Source organism: Saccoglossus kowalevskii, chromosome 11 (genome assembly GCF_978046115.1).
Source record: "Saccoglossus kowalevskii chromosome 11, keSacKowa6.1, whole genome shotgun sequence".
Lineage (NCBI taxonomy): Eukaryota > Metazoa > Hemichordata > Enteropneusta > Harrimaniidae > Saccoglossus > Saccoglossus kowalevskii.
The window spans coordinates 2618387-2639297 of record NC_140651.1 but is presented as its reverse complement, the minus strand read 5'-3'; the positions used below and the strand labels follow the sequence as shown (position 1 = coordinate 2639297).

At 37.4% G+C, this 20911-nt stretch overlaps 1 protein-coding gene across 1 annotated transcript; it reads right to left on the bottom strand.

The window, feature by feature from the left end:
* Positions 1-908: 908 nt before the first annotated feature.
* LOC102806886 (metabotropic glutamate receptor 3-like) lies at positions 909-15355 on the bottom strand. The gene is made up of 7 exons (XM_085505565.1): positions 15001-15355; positions 4907-5009; positions 4435-4587; positions 3769-4008; positions 1622-3449; positions 1212-1339; positions 909-1106 (listed from the first exon to the last, which is right to left on the bottom strand). The coding sequence occupies exons 1-7, from the start codon at positions 15353-15355 to the stop codon at positions 1034-1036; spliced, it is 2880 nt and encodes a 959-aa protein (XP_085361691.1). The 3' UTR covers positions 909-1033.
* Positions 15356-20911: the final 5556 nt, after the last annotated feature.

Genomic DNA, 20911 nt, shown 5'->3' with positions numbered 1-20911 from the left:
CATCTACCAAGGATATCGTGACATGTCATAACTGTCGTGTATGTCAGTCTCATCTGCCAATAAAAATATCGTGACATATCGTAACTGTCGTGTATGTCAGTCTCATCTGCCAATGAAAATATCGTGACATGTTGTAACTGTCGTGTATGTCAGTCTCATCTGCCAATGAAAATATCGTGACATATCGTAACTGTCGTGTATGTCAGTCTCATCTGCCAATGAAAATATCGTGACATATCGTAACTGTCGTGTATGTCAGTCTCATCGGCCAATGAAAATATCGTGACATGTCGTAACTGTCGTGTATGTCAGTCTCATCTGCCAATGAAAATATCGTGACATATCGTAACTGTCGTGTATGTCAGTCTCATCTGCTACTGAAAATATCGTGACATATCGTAACTGTCGTGTATGTCAGTCTCATCTGCCAAGGATATCGTGACATGTCGTAACTGTCGTGTATGTCAGTCTCATCTACCAAGGATATCGTGACATGTCGTAACTGTCGTGTATGTCAGTCTCATCTGCCAATGAAAATATCGTGACATATCGTAACTGTCGTGTATGTCAGTCTCATCTGCCAATGAAAATATCGTGACATGTCGTAACTGTCGTGTATGTCAGTCTCATCTGCCAATGAAAATATCGTAACATATCGTAACTGTTGTGTATGTCAGTCTCATCTGCCAATGCAAACATCCTGACATATCGTAACTGTCATGTACGTCAGTCTCATCCCGAGTCTCATCTGCCAATGAAAATATCGTGACATATCGTAACTGTCGTGTATGTCAGTTTCATCCCGAGTCTCATCTGCCAAAGACATGAATGGCTTAGTATGGTTCGTGAAACAATCAAGCGATATCACGCCAAAGTAACTGCAAAAAATGACTCATTACAAAACAATATTTTAAGTTTACATCACTTAAGTTGTCTTGTCGTTGCTGTTGTTGTCAAATAACATCATGTGATACTTTATCTTTATCTTTATTATTATATTTTAAATAGCGAAATTCTCTAGCTTTGAGTCTGCTCATGAAACTAACATTACGTCATGTTCTTCTTTTGATATGTCATACGATGTCTGTTTCGACTTCATAATTAGTCTGCAAGCAAGAAAAACAACAATATCATATAATTTACATATGCTTTCTCAATTGTTAATTGCCATAATAAATATCACAATAATATGTTTATACTACTAGTTTTACCTTTGTCTTAATTTCTGTATTCGATATTCATACAATTTGATGGTACTTGTGGCCTCATCGTTTTCCCGAATAGTCAAAGCAAGCGCAGCCCTGTGGTAGTTAATGACCTCCATTCTTTCATTGCGTGCCTATATTAATAGAATAGTTAGTGATACTTTATAATGTGATTGATATATGTAAAAAGTATGTATTCTTGTTCAATATTTGACGAATACATCAATCGACAATATAGTCACTGTAGTACGTGATGTACGAATAATGTACACATGTTTATTATGGTGGAATAATACAGTTAGGTTATCTTGTGCAAATACGAGACAACACTAGACTACAGCATGGTTATTTCGTGAGTATGTAGTAAAAGCGAAAAAAGAAAAAGAAGAAAAAAAGCATGACCCGTCATTATGTACCTCTAGTATGTTCAGTGGTATTTCCACACTCTCTTCTCGTTCCCTGTTGATGCACATGCATAATCTGAGTGAACGTTTCCTCCATAATGCTGGATTGATATCTGGTTTGTTTTTAATAACATAGAGCTTAGGTACAAATACGCAAATCAACACGGCATAACTGCTTGTTGTAAAGCCGAGTGAAAGTGCTTTTGGTCTCATCTGATATCCAGCGGCGAATGAGAAAAACGTTCCAACTGTCACAACCCATATAAGGGCAGAAGCAACAAATGCGAAAAAGATAAATTTTGGTTCGTTGAAATTATCAGTAATATGGCGTGTCCTGAAAGAAACTATTATTCCGAGTCCATTTATAAGAAAATTGTAGGAAAATGCGATAGCAATGGGAGAGAACTCATCATTTTTCATGTCCAGACAATCGACGAGGATGCTGTCTTTCTGTTCAGCAATGGTGGTTTTCATGAGCGACGAGTTGGTCACCATCCATGCCAAACTCACAAGTAATTGTCCAAATACTAAGAACAAAATTAACAACAGTTTCTTGATAAATTGTTTAACCACAAACGCTCCATTTGAATATATATGAGCAGTTAAAAGTAGAAGGGAAAGTAAAGCTGTGATCGGCAGAAACTGGATAATTGCCACACACTGGCAGAATACATCAGATGGAGGTAATAACGGTAACATTGCCATCAGAAACGAACATGAATTTAGTATCAGTATGGTATATAGACAGTGGCCAGCACATGCGCTAACAACTATTTTGCGGTTTCTAAAATGGATGAACACTACAGCGAATACTAACGACAACATTATCCCCAACGCAGCTAAAATGACGAGAATAATCCACACACCAGGTAGTGATGTTATGTATGTGCGGGGCAAATTAAAACAACCACTGCCATCTGGTAAGTTATTTTGTTCAGGACCACATGCTTCACAAGTTAGAGCGTTCTCCATAGCACTATACTGAAAGGACGGACAGTCGTAACAATCCCAGCAACATGGCGTATTTTCCCTAGGAATTTTCCTTTTTCCTGGGCGACAATTCTTACTACAATAAGACTCTGGAATGGTTACATCTTTGTTAAACATTTCCGATTGATTGTTATTCCAGTATATGTTACTTTGATTAATATACATCCGGTCATTGGTGTAGCTTCTCCAACTACCAATAACATCGAAATCAAAATCATTCAACAATGTCGGTTTAAGGTTTTTTATATCATACCACGCCTGTGGGTTAGTTGCGTTTCCGAGAAACACGAATGTTCTCGACATACTTTGGAATTCTACTTCTTGTAGCTGTTGAAGAAATGTATCGCCTCGTACATTTTTAATAAACTCCGAGCAATGCTTTGATTGTGACATACAGCTATTTTCGACGGCGTGAGCAACAGCTTCGACGGCATCGCTAATAGAAGACAATCGACTTCTATCTGTCAGAAATCCATTATCAGATGTAACTTTCTCGCGGCCAGTACAACACTTGAGGTTAGGCGTTGATTGTTGACAGGCAAACGTGCAGTTAAACGTATACTCCCAGAATTCCATGAAGAACGGATCTTCATATCGCTGTAAAGGACTCAAAGACTGCAGGAAGTGCACGAGATCAGGGATATCACGTGAATGAGGTGAAAATCCAATCATTCCTTTGACGTAGGTTAGATAAGGAGAGTGCCGCAACTCTGGAAGATCAGACCATGCATCTGAGCCAATCCACGTGTAACCGATCATATCGTAATTCTCGCGGTATAATGTGTCAAATAAGTGTAGGACTACGGAATCCAAGGCAAACACAACCACGACTTTCACTTCTGTGAAATCCCTATAAAATAAAGTGTGAACTTTTTGCAGTGGTAAAATTGAGGCAACTCAATATTTGCGTTGGATATATCTTTGCATATATTTAAATATATGATTTTAAGCATTTTTGAGTGTAGACATTTTATCCATAACCGAAATAAGTGTGTTGAGCTACAAAAAGCATACATTTTAAAGTTCAGTGTAAATTTGCATTGAATAACAGCATGCAAGAAGAATAATCATATATTCAAGTTTTATTATAAAAAATAACACAGTTTATGACATTTTCTTCTATGTATCCTCTTCGCAGAACAAAGCATTTAGTTTAAATATACATTTACCTTAAAGTGTCGTATATCTTGAAAATATCATCTTTTGTACTCCTATCTCCAATTTTATTTTTATAAGCAATGCATATATTCCTTGCTGCTGCCTCCCGCTCAAATATTAATATTCCATCTAATCCATAAGTAGGATCATCGCCATATAGCGCCGCCACCGTCTGCCACCCAAAATACTTGATGAAGTCTGCCATCGCAGCTGCCAGTTGACCATCAGGTGGGACAGTGCGCATGAAATATCTACAGAACATTGATTTTATTTTTAATTGCATTCAGCAAAATAAACATTTTGTTTTGCATTGTATCCTGGTTTCATCTATAACTTCGTCATCAGTGATATCAGTCCAAATTTCAAATGTAATACGAAAACCCAAACATTATATGGTTTACTTGGGCTAAAGTATTTATTGAGTAGATATGTGATTCACATTTGATATTAACAACAACTGAACTTGTATTTATCGTCATCAAAGCATCATACAAGACAGGCGTGAATGTATATTGGTCTCTGATATTCTGTATTATTGGTTTGACAATGTGTGAATATAATTGAATATATACTAACATGAAAATAATGAAAGAAGATCGACGGGAAATTAACAACAACAGTTATCGATAACAAGATATTCATATAAACAGACAAATAAAACGAATATATTAGTTTACCCGAATCTGGGATTGCTCAGCAGTTGACTTGTCGATGCATAGCTGATCTGTGTTATGTTAAATAATCCCAATAATGACGCTACTGATTTAGATGCCGTGCTTGTTCTTGGGCCAATCACAGTAATAGGCTTCTCTAGGAAAGTCTTATTCTCACTACATATATAAAATATTAAATAGTATTTATGGTAAAAACCAGTGTTAGTTCATTACATGATATACTAGTATTCAATTGAAATATTGCTTAGTGAATGTATTTATTTTTGGAATTGTTTTAGGTTATTATAAAAGAAAACACACAATCCAAATGTATGTGATGTTTATTCAATAAATATGGTTAATTTACTCGTGCAGTAGAGCATATCTGAAAATACAGAGGAAAGTTATAGCCTACATCCAACATTATTTGAAGAATTGTAATCTTTGTGTTGTTTAAATATGAACATTGGATCACGTGATGTATGTGATATCTCACCTGCCACACTCCTGGTTTTCTGTATGTTTACCAGGGTTAATGAAAAACAACGATTCCTGGACAGCAATATTGGGATCTGCGCATGCGTCGTGGATGTCGTAACCTTAGAAGAAGAAATCCGTTACCGTTAATAGTGATCATTATTGCATGAATATGAAATCGCTCGCCATTTCATTTAGATTTAGTGTTACTAACTTATAATAATTCTGATGAATTGTGGTCAACAGTTAGCAATAACTTTATTATCATTTTAGTAACTGAAATAGAAGTAGATTAGACATAATGCAATTACGAGTTTCTGTAATTGTTGTGAGAATCTTTTGGGAAAGTATTACAAAATACACAAACCACCGTTTGATGCAGAGATCGCATTACGGCCCTGTCTTGCAATTCCAAACATAAATATGTTGTTTTTGTCAAATTTTAACCCGTGTTAGTTTAGCACTTGTACATGCAATACAAAACTCCGCAGACAACACAACACAATTTAGATATTTTCGTGCATACTTGAAAATTATATACACACTCAGTGTTGTTTGTAACAATATGTACGCCCTCTTCTTACCAATTACACATGGTGTATTCAGTTATTCCTAAAAAGAATTATCAAATCTACAAGTTGAAACCAAAGTCTACAAGAAAACATTTTGTTGTAGTGTCATGATATTGAAGAATATTCACCGCTATAAGACTAAGAAACAACGCTGTTCTGTGTAATGTGTTGAACGTGAACTTCACAGAACATATAAAGCGAGCTGTGTGAACGTAAACTGCTAAGTGCATAGTAAAACACTTCAAGTAATTGACTGAGTACTGGACGTGGTGATGTTTAATGTGGACTACTGTATAAGCAAAGACATGTACGTCAAATGGTTGACATTCTTGACATCCTTGGGTAGATGAAATGTGAATGTTAATTCGATTGTTAAAGTTCATGACGCATTTGTATAACAGGGTTATTACAATCAATCGTGCATGTATTCTGCCGTAAATCATCCAATTATGTTCGCATGTTTCAAGTTAACAAGCACGATTGATTTATATACAATAGCGAGATTCTTAGGTGTTTTAACCCTTTGCGCCTTCATTGTAAAGAAAAATCAGATATAAAAATATGGTAACAATTTAAGTGAATTGCGGTATTATTTGCATTCAGAGCTCAATCATAAAGCTCCATTTGGGCCATGTGACTATTATTTAAATTATTCAATTGTTTGAAATTGTGTTAATTGCTAGAACATTTTCACTTTTTTAAATGGTTTTCAAGTTAGTCCAAAAATTGGCGATTAGATTTGACACTATGGTTAAATTACTGCTGATACAAATATCGCCACCGAATCACTTTTCGTTGATTTGTAGTGACTAATTTGAAAGATATATTGTAGATTAATACATGTGTTCACACCTCAATGACGTCAGACACAGTGGCTGACGCAGGATATCAGTTTTTTTAGGAAGAGGTAACAGGAAATCACATTCTCGTTTACTTAAATTTATCGTAAGAACTTAGCGCCTGGGGACATCATAGAATCTACATCATATACTCTATTACCGATTATGTGTTCTTATTTTATTTGTGGATTTTAAAATATCACGAATGGTTATTTTTTGTATGTTTGGTTATTTTTTATTCGAGTGAATGATTCATTGAATTATTTAGGTTTGGATATTTAAATTTGGGTGGTAATTGACTGACTAAAGTGTCTAAAATATTTATATTTAAAGCTGACTGTACTAAAATTAGTGACATGATTATAATCATCTGTGTTCCAGGTTCATTATATATAGTAAAGATGTAAAGTTAATGATTGATATCTACCTATTTTTGATCAAATGGTGACCTTAAGTGACCTTGCTATTATTGCATTGTTGGGGACACACTAGCTTACTATATGCGTGTTGTAAATACAACCAAGCCATGGTTTGAACATGACTATCATGTTGAAACCTTATTTTAGATTTTAATTGACTGAAATCCAGCTGAACGCTATCACAATATGAAATCGCAAATAATGAGAGAAAATTGTCTAGAGATATGTACCGCGTAATAAACCGACACACAAACCAATGATGTAATTGCGGATTACGAACATATATAAACACACATAGAAGAGTCAAACTCACGAAAAGAAAGCACGTTGCCACTGTAAGCAAGACACACACCTCAGTACGTCACATCACTGTGCTAAGTATGTCGGCATAGCATATTAACATAGAGCCATAGAACCAAGTCTTTCTAATGCATTCACGTGTCCGTAATATTACGTTATATATCTTATTTTATTGTTTGTTGATATCCCAAAGAAAATTAGATTGCAATAAAAATATTATTATTATTATGACATGTAATCATTAAATCAGTGTTTTAAATTTAAAAAAGCTTTACAAATTAAAGACTATAGCACTGACTACGTATCTAGGGGGTTAGTCACATATTGCGTATTTTGCTGGGTAGTCCTATTGATTACGTACCCTGCTGGGTAGTCCTATTGATTACGTACCTTGCTGGGTAGTCCTATTGATTACGTACCCTGCTGGGTAGTCCTAGGTATTGATTACGTACCCTGCTGGGTAGTCCTATTGATTGCGTACCCTGCTGGGTAGTCCTATTGATTACGTACCTTGCTGGGTAGTCCTATTGATTACGTAACCTGCTGGGTAGTCCTATTGATTACGTACCCTGCTGGGTAGTCCTATTGATTACGTACCCTGCTGGGTAGTCCTATTGATTACGTACCTTGCTGGGTAGTCCTATTGATTACGTACCTTGCTGGGTAGTCCTAGGTATTGATTACGTACCCTGCTGGGTAGTCCTATTGATTACGTACCCTGCTGGGTAGTCCTAGGTATTGATTACGTACCCTGCTGGGTAGTCCTATTGATTACGTACCCTGCTGGGTAGTCCTAGGTATTGATTACGTACCCTGCTGGGTAGTCCTATTGATTACGTACCCTGCTGGGTAGTCCTAGGTATTGATTACGTACCCTGCTGGGTAGTCCTATTGATTACGTACCCTGCTGGGTAGTCCTAGGTATTGATTACGTACCCTGCTGGGTAGTCCTATTGATTACGTACCCTGCTGGGTAGTCCTAGGTATTGATTACGTACCCTGCTGGGTAGTCCTATTGATTACGTACCCTGCTGGGTAGTCCTATTGATTACGTACCTTGCTGGGTAGTCCTATTGATTACGTAACCTGCTGGGTAGTCCTATTGATTACGTAACCTGCTGGGTAGTCCTATTGATTACGTACCCTGCTGGGTAGTCCTATTGATTACGTAACCTGCTGGGTAGTCCTATTGATTACGTACCCTGCTGGGTAGTCCTATTGATTACGTACCCTGCTGGATAGTCCTATTGATTACGTAACCTGCTGGGTAGTCCTATTGATTACGTACCCTGCTGGGTAGTCCTATTGATTACGTAACCTGCTGGGTAGTCCCATTGATTACGTACCCTGCTTGGTAGTCCTATTGATTACGTACCCTGCTGGGTAGTCCTATTGATTACGTACCCTGCTGGGTAGTCCTAGGTATTGATTACGTACCCTGCTGGGTAGTCCTATTGATTACGTACCCTGCTGGGTAGTCCTAGGTATTGATTACGTACCCTGCTGGGTAGTCCTATTGATTACGTACCCTGCTGGGTAGTCCTAGGTATTGATTACGTACCCTGCTGGGTAGTCCTATTGATTACGTACCCTGCTGGGTAGTCCTAGGTATTGATTACGTACCCTGCTGGGTAGTCCTATTGATTACGTACCCTGCTGGGTAGTCCTAGGTATTGATTACGTACCCTGCTGGGTAGTCCTATTGATTACGTACCCTGCTGGGTAGTCCTAGGTATTGATTACTACCCTGCTGGGTAGTCCTATTGATTACGTACCCTGCTGGGTAGTCCTAGGTATTGATTACGTACCCTGCTGGGTAGTCCTATTGATTACGTACCCTGCTGGGTAGTCCTAGGTAGTGATTACGTACCCTGCTGGGTAGTCCTATTGATTACGTACCCTGCTGGGTAGTCCTAGGTATTGATTACGTACCCTGCTGGGTAGTCCTATTGATTACGTACCCTGCTGGGTAGTCCTAGGTATTGATTACGTACCCTGCTGGGTAGTCCTATTGATTACGTACCCTGCTGGGTAGTCCTAGGTATTGATTACGTACCCTGCTGGGTAGTCCTATTGATTACGTACCCTGCTGGGTAGTCCTATTGATTACGTACCCTGCTGGGTAGTCCTATTGATTACGTACCCTGCTGGGTAGTCCTATTGATTACGTACCTTGCTGGGTAGTCCTAGGTATTGATTACGTACCCTGCTGGGTAGTCCTATTGATTACGTACCCTGCTGGGTAGTCCTATTGATTACGTACTCTGCTGGGTAGTCCTATTGATTACGTACCTTGCTGGGTAGTCCTAGGTATTGATTACGTACCCTGCTGGGTAGTCCTATTGATTACGTACCTTGCTGGGTAGTCCTATTGATTACGTACCCTGCTGGGTAGTCCTATTGATTACGTACCTTGCTGGGTAGTCCTAGGTATTGATTACGTACCCTGCTGGGTAGTCCTATTGATTACGTACCTTGCTGGGTAGTCCTATTGATTACGTACCCTGCTGGGTAGTCCTATTGATTACGTACCTTGCTGGGTAGTCCTATTGATTACGTACCCTGCTGGGTAGTCCTATTGATTACGTACCCTGCTGGGTAGTCCTAGGTATTGATTACGTACCCTGCTGGGTAGTCCCATTGATTACGTACCTAGCTGGGTAGTCCTATTGATTACGTACCCTGCTGGGTAGTCCTATTGATTACGTACCCTGCTGGGTAGTCCTATTGATTACGTTCCCTGCTGGGTAGTCCTATTGATTACGTACCCTGCTGGGTAGTCCTATTGATTACGTACCCTGCTGGGTAGTCTTAGGTATTGATTACGTACCTTGCTGGGTAGTCTTAGGTATTGATTACGTACCCTGCTGGGTAGTCCTAGGTATTGATTACGTACCTTGCTGGGTAGTCTTAGGTATTGATTACGTACCTTGCTGGGTAGTCCTAGGTATTGATTACGTGCCTTGCTGGGTAGTCTTAGGTATTGATTACGTACCTTGCTGGGTAGTCCTAGGTATTGATTACGCAACTTGCTCAAATTAGTAGCATTGTGAAATATTAATATATCTTTTTCAAACATACATCCGACAAGTTAACCGTCATCAAGTCAGATCGACTGTGTCAGGTGACACACTAACTGCCAACGTAATTACATGCTGATATTAGCTGCCGTGTTTTTTGACAGTGGATTTATACAGAATAAGATATCGCTGCCTTTCGTGTCCAGCCTTTCTTTTTTATTGTAATATGCAAATTCACACTTGAAACAAGCTCATTATTGGTAAATATAGTGAGGGTAGAGAAAGAGAAACAGCCCATTTTTGTTTTTGCAGTTAGCCAATATACATGTAGTCATTATTGTGATTGATATAGTGTAAGTTAAAGATGAACATTTAGCGTTGACCTCCATGACCTCTATATGTTGAATCTGAAGACAACGGTGACGTGTCTGCCTGGCAGGTCGGCTGTACTTTAGGGCTGGTCTGTTATTAGCCTTTTCTATTTTTTGTAATTTGTCTTCTCAATAGGTAAAACCCTGATATTGCTTTGCTTGGGAGATTTGAATACCGATTACATATCTTGTATGGGCTCAAATTAGTTTCATTGTGAATTAATAATTTACAATTATCTCGAATTGTAATTCGACAATTTAATGACTATCCAATCAGATTGACTGTGTCATCTCACAAGTTAACCATCATCCAATCAGATTGACTGTGTCATGCCGCAAGTTAATTGTCATCCAATCATTTTGACTGTACCATCCTACAAGTTAACTGTCATCCAATCAGATTGACTGTGTTATCCGACAAATTCACAGCCATTCAATCATATTGACTATGTTATCCGACAAGTAAACTGTTATTAGACACGGATATTAGGAAGACGTCCCGGGAAAAATTACTGTCCTACACGCCCGGAGCTAGGATATTGTGTTACTGTCTACATTCAATAATTTACGCAATTATCATGACATTACCAAAATAACCCGGCGTTTTTACGACAATTGATTTATATATAATATAATTGATTGGACATCAGAATCGATCAGCGTCCGCTCTTTCTTTGTATTATAAGTTCAAATAACTTTTAAAATAAGCCAATTATCAGTGTCGCCTATATCGAGATTAATATTATGTATGTAGCGTTGAGTAATAGAGATAGCTATTTATCACTATTGTAAAAAAAAACAATAATATCATTTAGCCGGACGGTGTTGCTGCTTTGGGGAGTTTAGATGGATTGTTTTCATGAGAAGGTAATCCGTCCAAGATTATGCAAATGATACCAGAAAATATTGCATTGCTAATTGCATTAAGACGCCCTCTGTGTCTTTCCTCGGTCTCACTTTAATGCCCACGTTAAAAAAACGCCTATATCCATAACTACCTTCTCTGGCCCAGTTGAAACTTGTGTCGTGGAGGTCAGTTACATCTGAAGACAATAACCACGTCAGCCACATGTTTTTCTTGTGGGTCGGCCGTGGGTTCTTGTAATCACGTGTCCGTCGGTTGTATCGAAGCTGAAGTATGTTTTTGCGAGTGCAAAATTTTCTACAGATTTGTGGGCGGAGGAGATTTTCCGCATTTGAGAGGACAGTTTTATTTTTCTTCACACAGTTGAGCGGTAAAATATATTTTGGTGAGAGGGTGGGCGGAGTTTTGGCGTTTCTATTTTTATTCAAGTAGTAGGTAGTTTTCAATGAGCCACTAAACAACACCAGAAGTTAACTTGGGCACGTGTATTTTGTTGTCAATGTTTGCGTTCGATACATCGCGTAACCTGAGATCACTCAGCAAGTAGAAGATCCGTTCTATTTATCCATCGTAACGACCGTGATATTTTGTGCCCGGATCGAAAGGCACTTTCTAAGGGGAGTAGGCGGCACAACCGAACTAATTTTCGTTGATGACTTATAAAATTGATAGGAATAACTACATAAGCAGTATCTAATAATTTGAATGAAATGAAGTAAGATCCACAGTGCAATGTGTCAGTTACGTCTTGGTAGAGGTGTCCTCTGGTCAAGCAGTCACGTATGTCTGGCGGGTTGACCGTGGGGTCGGGCAGTCATGTTCTGGTACGTGTCTGACGGATCGAACAGGGGGGCAGTAACGTGTCAAATTGGACGCGGGGCCATAAACATACAGGGTATACCACAATGCGGTGTAGCAGTGACGTCATTGTGAACGGCGCCAATCCAAACCGTACATGGTAGATTCGCGTGAATAACTGTTGTGAGAATAAGAAAGCGTGTGTTTCTGTTTCCCGTACTGACTCTATACTCGGATAATAACTATATTTCCAATTATCTTTAAGCCTTACAATAAAACGTAAGAATAGATGTGATGGACTAACACAGGAATAAGCACGACTGTTGTATACAATCGTTAACGGAAGGCGAATTGTAAAAACATTGCCCACGTGTGAATAATCGTAAAACTCTCGAAGGATTTAGTAACAAGCACAATTAACTCAATTTATTTCTACTGAACAGATTCAAATCACTATGTCCATATTATTCCACTTCATTGAAAAATGTGACATGCATGCGTCAATTATTTCATTTTCAATTTTAAAATGTTGAATAATTATGTGCAAGTCCCAGGCGCCCAAGTGTAGTGTAGTTATTATTTTAAATTATTTTGGGTAACAATAGCAGTGAAAGGGGTTAATAAACGGAATCATTTAATTCCCAATAATATTTATATTCTGGCTCGTGTTGTCACTCTAATTATTAATCAGTATTATAATGCTCACGTTATAAGATTTACTTTACCACCAATTACTAAAATTGGACTTTTCTTTTAGAACTTGCATAATGACATGTCAGTGTCACAAGTTCGGGGTTCTGTCAATATGTGTTTAGATAGATACTAGTAATCGGATTCTAGCAGAAAAATCCATTTGAATAATACACCACCCAAATGCATACATAGTGACAGCAACACATCTTTGTCGGATGAAAATGTGTTTTAAAAGTTATTTTTTCACATATAAAATAGCATTGAATACTTGCATGGATGATATTCAGTACGTGTTTACAAATGTTTCCTTGTTATAATGAATCTAATTCTTTATACACTGGTCAAGTGGTGGGCAGCACTAGTAGTCAGTCGGCGACAACGTCTGCAAACTTTAAAGCAGCTCACCCGAAAGTTTCAATGCTGCTGTTGAGAGGGTATAAATATTGTATGCAGTGACGTTTTAAGCTGTTATAGTCTTGGCTGTTGTGTAGCCAGTATCAATACGTGATGCAAAGTACTAGGGAATTATGTGTTGATAGGAAAATTATAATGACCTTGCATATTAAGTGGTCACACCACGGAGCAGCTGGGAGTTATTTCGACTACGCCCTCAAAACATTTCGCTTCCCGTGACGTTATCTTTACCTGTATACTAAGTACACTAATCATCTAAGCATCTATAGTGGTGTACTTATTACTCGTCATTTGTTGTGTTGAATCATTGTTAATTGTCGATATTCAAAAATAAGTTTCAAAATAGAATCGTAATTCGTTCAGTAGCAAAATTACAGAATCCTTCCACGCCGAGTATTCTAATTGTTACGGAGTGTAGAATGTCCATTTTCAGAAAACATTGACAGAAATAATGCATATATTAATTTAAATATTATTGTGCAGGAGAAAGTCGAGACGGGCATTCTATGTTTGCGTGAGTATGTTATTTATTATAATATATTTGTATCTGTAATTTCGAAGTAATCAATTATTTCAAATTATTATCAACAGTTATTATATCGATTATGCTAGGCCTTTCATCGACATATCCCATCCTGACTCGATAATAACATGTAACAATGAAAAGTTCGATAAAATATTTAGTTTTAATATATTTAAGAAGGTTGTATGTATACATATATTAATTCTATATTCAATTGAATCCATCATTTATTATCAATAGATATGGATTTAGAAGTTTTTCGTGTGACAGTGAACAGATGATGGACTGATTCAGAGAATGACGTACGTAGTTGCCATTATAATCATTTGTATTAATGAATTGGAAAATGACAAAATTGTATTTTTTATAATTATACTTTATTTCCTTCACGTGCTGCATCGTGAATAGTATAACCATGATAATTATAAATGTATAATACGTGCTTTATGTCATAATTATTGTCAAATCTGAGAGAAATTCTAGGTATAACCCTTATGTTATTTGATACAGAGTTACATTTATTTCATTTTCGAGGTTCACGGAAATTCAGAAATATAATTAGATTAGTTTTTCGTGGGACTGTCACATCTGCATGTGTTTAACAACAAAACACGCGTTAAATATAAAGCTAGTGTAATTATCAAAATTGCAATATTGATTCTCAAGTTATTCGACTTTGTTAAATATTTATTGAAATAAGAATTCTTTAACATATTTAGATACATTTAGAATGTCGTCAAACCGAGCACATAAATAAGGCATTTATTTGCCTTCATGATCTTTTGTCAAATTTCAAATTATTCCATTTTAGTTGCGTTGTTTTTAAAGGATGAATGTCTTTGCAGTGTATGTAATAAGTAAATGTAGTTTACGAGCCTGTATTACTATATTGTGCATGTGTACGTGCTTTCCAGGACGTGATTTCCATCGACTCATTCACGATAAAAACGTGTATAGAAGTTTTACGCATGCGCATACAACAGTTTATTTGGGCTTTCTCTATCTCCGGATGTAAAGATAATACGAACATTCCAAGAAGGCTACTAGACCAAACATTGTTGAAAGAAAAGCCGCACACATAATCTTAAGACGCAGCATGGTGTTTTCTCTTCTCGTATACATGTTAATGAGATAGGGTGTGTATCAATGCGTGTATACATGTTATGTAGCAAGTAATAATGTTATATGTACATTAGGGTTGCCATTAAGAACTCTGTTTGAGTGAAACAGTAAGTGAAATGAACAGACTGTGTAATGATTCGTTTCAGGTCACGCACCTGTAATCAATAACATACTTACCTAATGTAACATTTGGCAAGAAATCCGGCCTTTTGTTGATTTCTTCAATTGTATACACCATTGTATACATCCATTGCAGACCACGCGGGTTGAATACGTGGCATTTTCCATCGTGAGAGCGGTGTAGGTCGAACAAGCCGCCAAGTATGACGTCACCTTCTTTGTAAAAGTCGCGCTTGTTCTGAGTCTTGTTCAAGAAATGCCATCGCCAGTGTTCAGTGGTGATGTTCAACCCCTCCACGGGTACTGGGTGGTTATTGCGAGGTAGTCGTGTATGTTGTAATTCATGTACATGGTTCTTATAGCAAACTGACTGATGAAGTAGTAATACTGTTATCGACACAACAAGCCGCATGTTGGACACTGCTCAATAGCGTTAATCGTCTGTTATGGTATGTATATTGTCATGGTAACCAACATGGTAGTTCAGTAAAGCTAATATTCACATCATGTCATTGAAGTCTCATACTACTGTTCGTGGTCATCCACGCAATTTGATCCACATTCTCTGCACAGCGTTACATATAGACGAGCAGTGCCTCTGTGCGTCATTCACTGAATGTCGACGATAACGAGCACAAATAAGCGAACGATAATGGCAACACAATTTCCGTTATCAAACCAGCTATGTCTCAAAATATACTATGTTAATGAGTCCGATCAGATGAAGACCACCACTAACTTCTTTCCACGTAATTACGTAATCAATGTTGAATATGTATCAACGGAACAACGTAACTCGCTGCAGAGTAACTGTATGAAGTCTTTGGTAACGGAATATGGCTTGTCACCTAACACTGGGCTCATTAGCTTCGTAAATACATTGCTGAATAAACATGAGAAGAAACATATTTAATTAATTTGCAAACACCTTATTTAATTGAGATATCGGGAGATTGACGACTTCACGCTAGGTGAAGGTGTATTTGCGCAAAAACAGACCGTGTAATACTTACAATTACAACTTGTACAACTACAATATATTACAATATTATGCTAGCAGTAAAACCTGAACGAAACAAAAATATTGTTCAACGTAGTCTTCAAATATGTGTGTTGAGTGATTGGTTACTTAAAAAGCATTGTGTGGTGTTTACAATAGTACATGCCATTTTTTGCAATTAAAAGGAAAATTGCCGTAGGTCAGCCAGCCAGTATTTTGTAAAATTCCAGCTTTTCTTTGGAATGACATATATTGTTTGTGTGCACATTTGACACTGGATTGACAATGCTTGCACGTGTTGTGCCTAAATACACTGTAGACTTCCCAAATTATGCCCTACCTGTGAGACCGTGAAAGAGAAAACTAAGTGTCTGCTTATTACACCCACTCACAGTCCCACTATCGATAGAGGGACTGTGACCCACTGTAACATTGTCGTGAATCCAATGTATACTAGAGACGAAGGTTCAACCATTGGCAACTAGGGAATGGAAGATTTCAGAAACACTGCAAATTATTAGTTTTTCCTGATTGATAGATTTTTGTTATATTACTATAATGTACGTGATGTCAGTGAGCTTGTTAGGCCTATCTGATTCTAGTTTTCAGTTTCACACGTATCATGTTTGTTTGCATTACACAACTTCTCTTGAACTATTTTCTAGCGTTTCTAATATGTGATTTCAACCTGATAGAATAAACATTATATCATACTGTAAAGCCAGTATCATGGTGCACATTTTACAACAAACAGCTGATTTTCTTAATATACTATTGCCATCATTATGAAAAATATTAAACTAATAATTGTTTCAGTAGCCTCCTGAGTAAATAGTCATAATACTACATGCAGGCTTTCAATTTTGACTTTGGTTTAGTTTGTATACGGGTGAAACAAAATTAGGTGACGTATAAAGGTCGTATACTTTGATAATGAATTGACAAAGCAACATTTTTAAGATTTCCGTTGCATACCGTTGTGTTGGGTTTCTTCGATATAGCTTTTACCCGCAAAAAATATAAAAACAAAACTTATTTGAAAGAATAATGAGGCATTGAAAATGCACATTTTCAGATTATATTTCGACTAAAAGCGTTCTTAATTTTAACAGACGTTTGAACGACTGAATCCAAATTCAGAAAATAAATACAATTGCAACCTTCCGCTATACGTAGCGTGTACAGCGAAAACAAAACTGTGGCTGTATGCTGCACCACAATATATGATATTCATTTTCAATCTGTTATGCGTAAGTTTCCAAAATAGAGCGGATTACATTTATTAATATACTAGATAGGTGTAATGTAAACCGTGTCATTTGCAAGATGACGTAAGGTTCTAAGGTCAGTGACCGATGGAAAAGTTGACACACATACTTAGTATTTTAGCGCGCATATTACATTTGGTAGTCAAACAGAGAAACATGTTTGTATAAATGTGGATGAAAAATAAATTAGTGCAAATGTGAAACATTCGATCCACTTCTTGATTAAACTTTAGGATGTAGTTGAATCGACAATTTGGGACGTTACTATGCTGTTTTCTATTATTTAAAAAATAAAATAATCCTTCTTTTTGCATTGTCATCCAAGGGGAGTTTAATTATTCTATGAGACCCATACGTGATTACATTGTCGTCCAAGGGGAGTTTAATTATTCTATGAGACCCATACGGGATTACGTTGTCGTTCATGGGGAATTTAATTATTCTATGAGACCCATACGTGATTACATTGTCGTCCATGGGGAGTTTAATTATTCTATGAGACTCATACGTGATTACATTGTCGTTCATGGGGAGTTTAATTATTCTATGATTCCCATACGTGATTACATTGTCGTCCATGGGGAGTTTAATTATTCTATGAGACCCATACGTGATTACATTGTCGTCCATGGGGAGTTTAATTATTCTATGAGACCCATACGGGATTACATTGTCGTTCATGGGGAGTTTAATTATTCTATAAGACCCGAACGTGATTACATTGTCGTCCATGGGGAGTTTAATTATTCTATGATACCCATACGTGATTACGTTGTCGTTCATGGGGAGTTTAATTATTCGTTGAGACCTATACGGGATTACATTGTCGTTCATGGGGAGTTTAATTATTCGTTGAGACATATACGGGATTACATTGTCGTTCATGGGGAGTTTAATTATTCTATAAGACCCGAACGTGATTACATTGTCGTCCATGGGGAGTTTAATTATTCTATGAGACCCATACGGGATTACATTGTCGTTCATGGGGAGTTTAATTATTCTATGAGACATATACGTGATTACATTGTCGTTCATGGAAAGTTTAATTATTCTATGAGACATATACGGGATTACATTGTCGTTCATGTTGAGTTTAATCATTCTATGATACCCATACGTGATTACATTGTCGTTCATGGGGAGCTTAATTATTTTATGAGACATATACGGGATTACATTGTCGTTCATGGGGAGTTTAATTATTCTATGAGACCCGTACGTGATTACATTGTCGTCCATGGGGAGTTTAATTATTCTATGAGACCCATACGGGATTACATTGTCCTTCATGGGGAGTTTAATTATTCGTTGAGACCTATACGGGATTACATTGTCGTTCATGGAGAGTTTAATTATTCTATAAGACCCAAACGTGATTACATTGTCGTTCATGGGGAGTTTAATTATTTTATGAGACATATACGGGATTACATTGTCGTTCATGGGGAGTTTAATTATTCTATGAGACCCGTACGTGATTACATTGTTATCCATGGGGAGTTTAATTATTCTATGAGACCCATACGGGATTACATTGTCGTTCATGGGGAGTTTAATTAGTCTATAAAACCCGAACGTGATTACATTGTAGTCCATGGGGAGTTTAATTATTCTACGAGACCTATACGTGATTACATTGTCGTCCATGGGGAGTTTAATTATTCTATGAGACCTATACGGATTACATTGTCGTCCATGGGTAGTTTAATTATTCTATGAGACCTATACGGATTACATTGTCGTCCATGGGGAGTTTAATAACGTGATTATTTGGCGTCATCGTCAGCGGGTGTCTTTCTGTAAATGTTTTGCGTGTTCTTAGTAGCAGAACAATATTGCGTACCTTGATTACTTCCACGTACTCTATCTTATGAGATAAAAAGGACGTATTACGTGTGTTGGTGCTTTACATCGCAGCATTGATTTTAACGACACAAGGCATATACACGATGCAGGTGTTAGTGGACGTAAATCAACATGCCATCGTTGTTTCGTAATACCGCTTTACTGAGTCTCTTGTTACGACTTACTGAGCAAACAATGTACCGCATTTTTTAGAAAGCCAGCGCGACAATTTATAATTTATTAATTATAATTTATTTATGACATTAATTTACGGCCATTTTCAACATTATTTCAGCAAAAACAGATCAAAAAAGGGACGCCATTAAAAGACATGTTCTTAGAATAGAAATCATAGAAAAATATGACGACATTATGTGAACTGTATGTTATTGGTCAGTGTCATTATTCCCATGTGGAAATTAAAATGTTAATAAACTAAGCCAACATACCTCAAACTAAAAATCGTTTGTTTAGCTCAAATGCCTGCTTGCTGATCGATTCTCCTAAACATCAAATAAAAATAACTAGAATGGTAAAGTACGAGGTGTTAAAGGTCACAACCTTAGTTGTATGTTCATGCGTGATGAATGTATTCTCAACTACTACATTGGTGGCGCTATCGTAGCATTTGTAGACAAAATTCTACAAATACTTAATTTTATTCAATTAACATTATAACATGAATATAATGTGCCTGATAACAGTTCTATAATCAGTGTCATTATTCTGGATAAACCATTGTTATTACCATATTCCAAGCTAGGGAGCGTTTCTATTGTAATCTGTTCTTGCCGCTTTTCTTCTGTCGTATCACCGACACACAGAGACCACCGCTGAGGGCACCAAACACAAACTGAAAAGGAGATATTTTAGAGATTCTTTTATTTATTTTAAATATATCCCGATTTAAATCGTAATAAAAAAAAAATTACAACTGTCAGCCTGGCGTAATTGATGGTACACCAATACAATGCGCAAAGCAACCCAAGGCTATGACCATTGGCGGCGCTCTCATATACAATAAACGGCATTTGTAACCCTGTTTAGAATGACTAAATATAGATAATTATAGATTACGTAGGTGGCTGTACAGAGCTGCTGCTTGTTCATATTGTCACATCCACGGAACGTACACATTTGGCGAAAACAAACGCAGAACTTGTTCTACTTTATTACCGTTGATGGTTGTCAGCATCCTTTATTCTGTTTAGGTCATATTGCCTCGAACCCTGCAAATAGAAGTGTGCATGGAATCATGGGAAGAAACGGTGTACATTGCCGTGTGATAATTGTCATAAAGGTGATTGACAAGTCATACTTGTTTTCAACTATGGAAGGACAGTGGGTTCTACCGGGTGTGGTTGTGGTTTACATAACACAGGGTGTTTACAACTTTGGAAGGACAATTGGAATCTACGAGGTGTGCTGTTATTTGAATAACAAAGATGTTTATGATCTACTGAGTTGCCTATGTGACACAGCTTCTAACATGATTCTGATTGGCTCATGTGGATTGATTGATTGGCTCATGTGGATCCCCAGGTGGTGTCCCTGAATCTGGGCCATTTATGCCTATAAATTGGACAGACTGAGGACAGTTAGTGTCCATCATTTCTACTGTGTATAGCTAGTGCGATATTGTGAGACAAGTGATACAGACTTCAACCATTATTATGTGAGACTTGTATGAACTGCTCTGCAATCTCCTGCTTCCAGTGGTGTCCCCCCAGAATAACAGCATTCCTCTGCAAGCAAGACTCCTGCATTTCTTCATTGTTGTGTTGCAGAAGCCATTGACTGCCATCAATTTCTTCATCCTGGAACTGTGAGTTATCACCAATGCACATTTCCC

What these genes read in the sequence shown, in the direction of transcription:
- LOC102806886 (XM_085505565.1), bottom strand. Translation starts at nt 15,355, where the DNA reads ATGCGGCTTGTTGTGTCGATAACAGTATTACTACTTCATCAGTCAGTT. An exon ending in GAAAACCAGGAGTGTGGCAG is followed by an intron (nt 4,588 to 4,906) that starts GTGAGATATCAC and finishes TTATATATGTAG; the next exon opens with TGAGAATAAGACTTTCCTAG. An exon ending in AAGATATACGACACTTTAAG is followed by an intron (nt 3,450 to 3,768) that starts GTAAATGTATAT and finishes TTTATTTTATAG; the next exon opens with GGATTTCACAGAAGTGAAAG.